General features: G+C 51.0%; 1 protein-coding gene across 4 annotated transcripts in view; it reads left to right on the top strand.

Annotated features, from left to right (window-relative positions):
* Positions 1-329: 329 nt before the first annotated feature.
* Positions 330-8375, top strand: part of STAT5A (signal transducer and activator of transcription 5A) — a 26988-nt gene continuing 18942 nt past the window's right edge. For 3 of the 4 annotated variants that reach the window (XM_011929722.1, XM_011929719.1, XM_011929720.1), the window contains exons 1-4: positions 330-656; positions 983-1139; positions 3068-3157; positions 6927-7106. In XM_011929722.1, coding sequence (XP_011785112.1) covers positions 529-656; positions 983-1139; positions 3068-3157; positions 6927-7106 — 555 coding nt within the window. In that variant the 5' untranslated portion in view covers positions 330-528. The remainder of the gene's footprint in view (positions 657-982; positions 1140-3067; positions 3158-6926; positions 7107-8375) is intronic. The other variant, XM_011929721.1, reaches the window with a different exon arrangement.

Genomic DNA, 8375 nt, shown 5'->3' with positions numbered 1-8375 from the left:
AGCTGAAAAGGGGAGCGCCCAAGTCCCCAGCCGTCTCTCCTGGACAGCCCCAGCCACGTGCCCGAAAAGCCCTAGCCGTCGAGCGGGAGCCATCGGCGCTGGCCTAACTTCGGGTTGTAATATCTCCCCTTCCCAGAAACTGGACCCTAGGCGGGCTGGGGGGATCCTTGCAGCCCTCTCCAGAGGGCCTGTGGGCCTCCCGCCTTCAAGTTTCTCTTTCAGTTTCTAGCCGTACCCCCCACTGGGGAAGCTCCGGTGGGGCAAGGGGAGAGGAAGACGGGGAGGGCACCTGCTTCTGTAGAGCACCTTCTCCTCCTCTTCAACGGGTTCCTCGTTGGAGGGGATGGGCTGCCCTCCCCTGCTCACCATCTCTGTTCCCGAACAAGAAAGCTGTCTGTGGGTGGGGAGGGGCCTGGCCTGACCGCGGTCCAGGGATAGGTAGGCATGGCAGGGCCAGGGGCAGGCCTGGTTCCTTGGCCTCTGCAGAGGAGAGGGCTTCAGTGCTCGGCTCGCCCTAGGTGAACGGCCATGGCGGGCTGGATCCAGGCCCAGCAGCTGCAGGGAGATGCGCTGCGCCAGATGCAGGTGCTGTACGGCCAGCACTTCCCCATCGAGGTCCGTCACTACTTGGCCCAGTGGATTGAGAGCCAGCCATGGTAGGCACATCCCGCCCTGCCCCTCCTCAGAGGGTCCCTACCATCCAGGCCCTTTGGCCTCTAGTTCTACTTATGGTGGTTTGGTGTGACTCTGGTCCTGCCTGTCCTTCTCTGTGCGGAAGGGGTGGTGTCCCAGTGAAAGGGGAAGCCTGGGAGGACAGAGAATGGTTTTAGACTCTGATGTCTGTGGAGCTGCTGGGAACAAGTCTTGTGGGCCCTGGAGTGCCCTCGGTCATGAGCCTGGGGTTTCCACTTTATTCTGGATCTCTGACCTCCTTGCCCAAGGAGGTGCCACAGTAGATTTTTCTCTCCTGCCCCGCCCCAAGGGATGCCATTGACTTGGACAATCCCCAGGACAGAGCCCAAGCCACCCAGCTCCTGGAGGGCCTGGTGCAGGAGCTGCAGAAGAAGGCGGAGCACCAGGTGGGGGAAGATGGGTTTTTACTGAAGATCAAGCTGGGGCACTACGCCACGCAGCTCCAGGTGGGTGTGGGCTCTGGGCCACCTACGGGGAGGCAGCATCATCTTGTTCCAGCATCAGAACCCCTGGGTTTTTTCCTGGCCTGGCCACTGACTCACCATGTGACCACGAACTTATTGGGAAGTTTTCTTTGATTTCCCCCACCCCCTCTTTCTAAATTAGACCTGTCGGATTTCTTTAGCATATTGCAAAGCAAGGGTGGGAGGTGTTTGTTGCCAACAGAGGGAGATGGGTGAACTGGCCTTGTGGAGGAAGCAGAAGGGATGGAGGGAGACTGAGTCAGGATTCCTGTGTTGGAGAAGGGAAGACCAGCACTCTAGAAATGAGGCAACCAGACCTCCCTCTTGGGCTTTTTTCAAGGTGAGAGAGGAGCTGTCCCAGAGACAAGAGCTGGACACAAGGGCTTTGAATTGAGGGTTTAGAAATAAGATGTAGCTTCTTCTTTACTTGAGGAGTAGGGGTATGGAGGAAGAGAGGGAGTTTTTGTGGAAGCAGGAAAGGGGTGTGGGTAGTGATCACAGTCAAGCATTTATTAGAACTCACTTATGTTTCCTAGAGAGCCCTTCAATCCAGACAGCGGGGTGCCAGGGAAATACAAGTTCATCCCAGAAGAGGGGAAAAATAGGAGAAACCTGAGGGGAACCAATATAGGAGGCCAGGGGCAGGGTGGCGGAAGTACCTTGACCTTGGCATCAGATGCCCTGACTCTGGAGTCATCTGCTCTCTCACTTGGTTGCATCTGGACAAGTACATAATGTCTCTCAGTATCAGTTTTCTCATCTGTGAAATGGGGATTATAGTTTCTCCTTATGTCCTAGGCTTTCCATGCTGTTAGTGCAGTGGTCCCCCACCACTTTTTGGCACCAGAGACCGGTTTCAGGGAAGACAATTTTTCCATGGACCAGGATTGGGCAGGGAGGTGGTTTTGGGATAATTGAAGGGCATTACATTTATTGTGCACTTTGTTTCTATTATTATTACATTGTACTATGTAATGAAATCATTATACAACTCACCACAATGTAGGATCAGTGGGAGCCCTGAGCTTGTTTTCCTGCAACTAGACAGTCCCATCTGGGGGTGATGGGAGACAGTGATAGATCATCAGGCATTAGATTCTCATAAGAAGTACATAACCTAGATCCCTCGCAAGCGCAGTTCACAACAGGGTTAGCATTCCTATGGGAATCCAGTGCCACTGCTGATCTGACAGAAAGCGGAGTTAAGGCTGTAATGCGAGCAATAGGCAGCAGCTGTAAATCAGATGAAGCGTCACTTGTTTGCTCACCGCCACTCACCTCCTGCTGTGTGGTCTAGTTCCTAACAGGCCATGGACCTGTACCAGTTCATGGCCCAGGGGTTGGGGACCCCTGTGTTAGAGTCAAAAGAGATGGTACCTTGAAAGTGCTTCATAAGACCGGGCGCAGTGGCTCACACCTGTAATCCCAGCACTTTGGGAGGCCGAGGCAGGTGGGCCACCTGAGGTCGGAAGTTCAGCCTGACCAATGTGGAGAAACCCTGCCTCTACTAAAAATACAAAATTAGCTGGGCATGGTGGTGCATGCTTGTAATCCCAGCTACTTGGGAGGCTGAGGCAGGAGAACCGCTTGAACTCAGGAGGCAGAGGTTGCGGTGAACTGAGATCACGCCTTTGCACCTTTAGCCTGGGCAACAAGAGCAAAACTCCGTCTCAAAAAAAAAAAAAAGGGAAAGTACTTCATAAACTGTGGGTTTTTAATTCACTCCAAACCAGATATGAAGATGTTGGAGGGGAAGATGAGGATGAGGAACAGAAAGATAGAGGTGTCTGGGAGGCTCCCTGGGAAAAGCTGAGGCAGAGGCTGAAGGAGAGGAAGGGCTGGGCATGGCATGGGACTGGCATGGCTGGAGCAGAGGTTGGCTGCTGGAGGCTGCTGTTGGATTCTTTCAGAACACGTATGACCGCTGCCCTATGGAGCTGGTCCGCTGCATCCGGCACATTCTGTACAATGAACAGAGGCTGGTCCGAGAAGCCAACAATGTGAGTGTCCCTTGGGGATGGGGAGGGGTGTTGAGAAGTCCTTCCATATGCCTTTCTCTCCAGAAACAACTGTGTTTATAGAAAACAGCAGCACGAGGAGAGCACCAAGAAGATGAGGGACGTGGGCAAGTGTGAGAGGTGGCAGCGTTGCACGCCGTGGTGGAGTGACCCCCTGGGTCCAGTCCCTGGCTCTACCACTTACTAGCTGTGTGACTTGAGCAAGTTGCTTAATCTCTCTGAGCCTCTGTTCCTACTGTCTTTCCTTCCTTCCTTCCTTCCTTCCTTCCTTCCTTCCTTCCTTCCTTCCTTCCTTCCTTCCTTCTTTCTTCCTTCCTTCCTTCCTTCCTTTCTTTCTTAGACAGAGTCTTGCTCTGTCACCCAGGCTGGATCTCGGCTCACTGCAAGCTCCGCCTTCCAGGTTCACGCCATTCTCCTGCCTCAGCCTCCCAAGTAGCTGGGACTACAGGTGCCCACCACCATGCCCGGTTAATTTTTTGTATTGTTAGTAGAGATGGGGTTTCACTGTGTTAGCCAGGATGGTCTTGATCTCCTGACCTCATGATCCACCCACCTTGGCCTCCCAAAGTAGTGGGATTACAGGTGTGAGCCACCGTGCCCGGCCCCTACTGCTTTTTTTTTCCCCTGAGACAGAGTCTTGCTCTGTTGCCCAGGCTGGAGTGCAGTGACACGATCTCTGCTCACTGCAACCTCCGCCTCAAGCAATTCTCTTGCCTCAGCCTCCCGAGTAGCTGGGATTACAGGTGCCCACCACCATGCCCAGCTAATTTTTTTTGTACTTTTAGTAGAGACAAGGTTTCACCATGTTGGCCAGGCTGGCCTTGAACTCCTGACCTCGTGATCCACCCGCCTCAGCCTCCCAAAGCGCTGGGATTACAGGCATGAGCCAGCATGCCCGGCCTGTTCCTACTCTTGTAAAATGGAGATAGCAATCATACCTATCTGTGTCAGAAGAACTAACACAGGCAGGCTTAGAGAAGTGAGGCCCTGGGAGGGGTAACGGGGATGCATCTCCCCAGTTCTGAAATAATAAGAGCACTGGGCATCTACATGGACAATGGCACAGTGCTCTACTATCTGCAATAGAGCAAAATGAATTTCACAACATGATGTAACAGTTAGAAATCTTAGAACAGTGACCAGAGCAAAGGTAATATTATTTATTTATTTATTTGTTTGTTTATTTTTGAGACTGAGTCTTACTCTATCATCCAGGCTGGAGAGCAGTGGCGTGATCTTGGCTCACTGCAACCTCCGCCCCTTGAGTTCAAGAGATTCTCATGCCTCAGTCTCTGGAGTAGTTAGGATTACAGGGACCCACCACCATGCCCGGCTACTTTTTGTATTTTTAGTAGAGACAGAATTTCACCCTGTTGGCCAGGCTGGTCTCGAATTCCTGACTTCAAGTGATCCACCTGCCTCGGCCTCCCGAAATGCTGGGATTACAGGCATGAGCCACTGTGCCCGGCCTATTATTTATTTATTGTTGTGGACACGGATTTCAGGATTTACTCAGTAGACATTTATTGAGGTCTTACTGTACATCTGATGCTGGGCTATCATCAGAGAAACACATAAAGCCCTGGTTCCTGCCTGGAAGGAATTCTGGCAGCAATGGATTCTCTAGAGATGAGCTGAGTGCTAAGCGGGCCTACGTGGAAAAAGCACCCAACTCAGATTGGGGCAGGCTGGCAGGGGAGCTTCCTGAGGACAGGCATGTCTGAACTACAGTGGAGAAAGGCAGGAGAGGAGGGATGAATTTTCTAGTGAAAAGACAGCAGCTGTGAGAGCAGGAGGGCATGAATCTTCTTATCACGTTGGAAGACTTGTAATTGGTCAGTGTAACTGGGGAGAAGGAACCACGTGGGGGGTTGCCATGGACAAAAATAGACAGAGACACCCAGGCGTAGTGGCTCACACCTGTAATCCCAGCACTTTGGGAGGCTGAGGCGGGCGGATCACCTGAGGTCAGAAGTTTGAGACCAGCCTGGCCAACATGGTGAAACCTGGTCTCTACTAAAAAATACAAATTAGCCAGGCGTAGTGGCTCACACCTGTAATCCCAGCACTTTGGGAGGCTGAGGCGGGCGGATCACCTGAGGTCAGAAGTTTGAGACCAGCCTGGCCAACATGGTGAAACCTGGTCTCTACTAAAAAATACAAAAATGAGCTAGGCATGGTGGTGGGCACCTATAGTCCTAGCTACTCGGGAGGCTGAGGCAGGAGAATCGCTTGAACCTAGGAGGGGGATGTTGCAGTGACCCAAGATTGCACCACTGCACTCCAGCCTGGACAACAGAGCGAGACTCTATTTCGAAAAAAAAAAAAAAAAGAGAGGGGTTAGAAACCGGGTCACAAAGGGTCTTCCAGCACAGCCCCCATGTCCCTGACCTGTTGCCATCACAGAGCTACATGCAAACCTAAAAATGACTTCAGCCTCATTGACAAATCCATGTCCACGGTACTGGTGTTGTCATGGTCTGGCAGCTCATTCCTTCCTCCAGCCATAAAGCTGTTCCTGAACACCGCTGGCATTCTAGGCCTTGTGGATTCTGTAGTACACAGGAAAGACAAGGTCCTAGCCCCTGGGAACCTCACAACCTTGTGCAGGGAGACAGACAGAAACACGTAAGCAAATACAAGAACAACACACTTTCAGATAGGAACAGCACTACTGTGAATTGGCTCATCAGAGATGACCCCTCTGCAACAGTACCAGTTAAAGTGCTTTGCCTCAGGAGGATCTGATACCAGAATGTTCCAGACCGTTGGAACAATAAGTGCAAGGGCCCCAGGGCAGGAACATGCCTGTGTGTTCAAGGAGCAGAAACAGAAAGCACACATTCCCAGGGAGCTGGAGATGGAGGTGGGCAGGGCTATGGCCAGCAGACACCATGGGAAGGGGTTTGGATTTTATTCTGAGAACAGTTCGCTGAAAAGGCTCTGAGGACTTGGTCCCCTTCAGCCATGCACTCCCTTTCTTTGTGACCTGATTTCTACCCCACTCTCTCTCTTTCTGTGTGTGTGTGTGTGTGTGTGTGTGTGTGTGTGTGTGTGTGTGTGTGTGTGTGAGAGAGAGAGACGGGGTCTCGCTGTGTTGCCCAGGCTGGAGTGCAGTGGTGCAATCTCGACTCACTGCAACCTCCCACTCCTGGGTTCAAGCGATTCTCCTGAATGCGCTGAAGGAATGGCTGGATCCAGGGAGAGCTTGTTGATGCCTCTCCCCTAACTTCATTTCGGGATCTCCAAGATGCCTGCGAGAGGTTCGGCCTCTTTCCTCTTCCTTCGATCACAAGGGGGTCTTAAGTGAGATGATGTGTGTTCACACAGCCCTGTTCCTCCCTATGTCCCTAGGATCTACTGCGGTCCACGGCATTGGGTCAGCAAATAAATGTAGAGCCAGGGGTCATCATTAGTGGGAAAACCCAGGTGACACCTGGGACGTGTTGAGTTCTAGTCCCTGGGAGGGAAATTAGATGGCCCCTGTTTGGATACTCTGGTGGAGGCAGCTCTGACATAGACATTTGTACTTTGAAGGTGCCGTTATCTGCTGTTATCCACCAGTCACCTGTTTCTCCTCTGTCTTTCCCTTTTCTATCCCAGTTCTGGCAAATGACTCCTTCTGATGCAAATGACCTTCCTTTCTTGCCCTAGTTTGGGGTGTGGAGTCTGTAGTATTGGTGTTTCCTAATGCCTGTGGTCTTCTCCCATCCTCTTTTCCCCGAGTTATTTCCACTCCGTCTGTCTCCAGTGCAGTTCTCCGGCTGGGATCCTAGTTGACGCCATGTCCCAGAAACACCTTCAGATCAACCAGACATTTGAGGAGCTGCGACTGGTCACGCAGGACACAGAGAATGAGCTGAAGAAGCTGCAGCAGACTCAGGAATACTTCATCATTCAGTACCAGGAGAGCCTGAGGATCCAAGGTGAGGCGTGGTGGAGGCACAGTGTGCATCCTGAGGGTGGGAGTGAGGAACATTCTATGGGCTCCTAGAGGGTAGGGCTTGGTCAGTGTCCATCTCCTCAGCACTTTGTCCAAAGCCTGGTAGAAGCAATGGCTCCCGGTGACGGAGCCCCTGCCGTGGGTCACACTTGGCACACATTATTTAATTCAACCCTTTCAACAAGCCTATGAAGTGAACAGTTGTGTTCTCTTTCCTTTGGTAAAAGTGAGGTTCAAAGAGAACAAGTAACTTGGCCTAGGTTGTCTGTAAGTTACAGAACTGGATCTCAGCTAGAGATATATCATAAAATTCCTATACTTTATTAACCAATATTCTCTCCTTAATGGTATATATTCTGTAAATATCTACATAAATAGGTAAATATGAACAGTGCTCCCTAACCAGAGGGAGGACTTGGATTGGAAGTCTTCTGGTTGAACCGGGCTGGGAGAGGTGGAACTTCTAGAGTGGGCCTTCTTGAGCCTCACGGGTAGGATGTGGGCCTGGGAGAAGAGGTGACAGTAGAAAATTCTCATGTGTCCTAGGTCCATAGTTTGCCAATGGCTCCCATGATAAAGATATAGGGAAATAAAAAAATCAAATTAGCTTGGAAGAAATTAACCCCAGGTACAATTTGAGGAGTCATGGGACGTGGTCCATCTATTAATATGTCCCATTCCAGACTGACCCCAGAAATGTACCACTCCTTCTTAGTGAGAACAAGGGGTGTCAAACTGCTTTTTCCTTTACTCTTTTTAATCTGGTTTCTTAAGGTAGACCTTAAGTCATTGATTTTAGACCTTTCTTCTTTTCTTTTCTTTTTTTTTTGAGACAGTCTTGCTCTGTCACCCAGGCTGGAGCACAGTGGCATGATTTCAGCTCACTGCAGCCTCTGCCTCCCAGGTTCAAGCAATTCTCGTGCCTCAGTCTCCCGAGTAGCTGGGACTACAGGTGCAGGCCACCACGCCTGGCTAATTTTTTTTTAGAATTCTATTGTAACTATTTAAGCTCTCTTCCTAACCCTGCACTGTCAGTGCTTTGTGTACACTGAGACCAGCCCAGTGCCTGAATGTTGTAGCTATTATGTAAATACTTGCAGGATAATTCTGAATATTTATTTATTATTGCCCACGCTGGAGTGCAGTGGCATGATCTCAGCTTACTGCGACCTCTGCCTCTCACGTTCAAACTATTCTCATGCCTCACCCTCCTGAGTAACTAGGACTACAGACATACACCACCACGCCTGGCTTTTT

This window comes from Colobus angolensis, unplaced genomic scaffold, assembly GCF_000951035.1.
Source record: "Colobus angolensis palliatus isolate OR3802 unplaced genomic scaffold, Cang.pa_1.0 Scaffold83, whole genome shotgun sequence".
Taxonomy (NCBI): domain Eukaryota; kingdom Metazoa; phylum Chordata; class Mammalia; order Primates; family Cercopithecidae; genus Colobus; species Colobus angolensis.
Note: the sequence above shows the minus strand (reverse complement) of the source record. Positions and strands in the feature narration are given on the sequence as shown.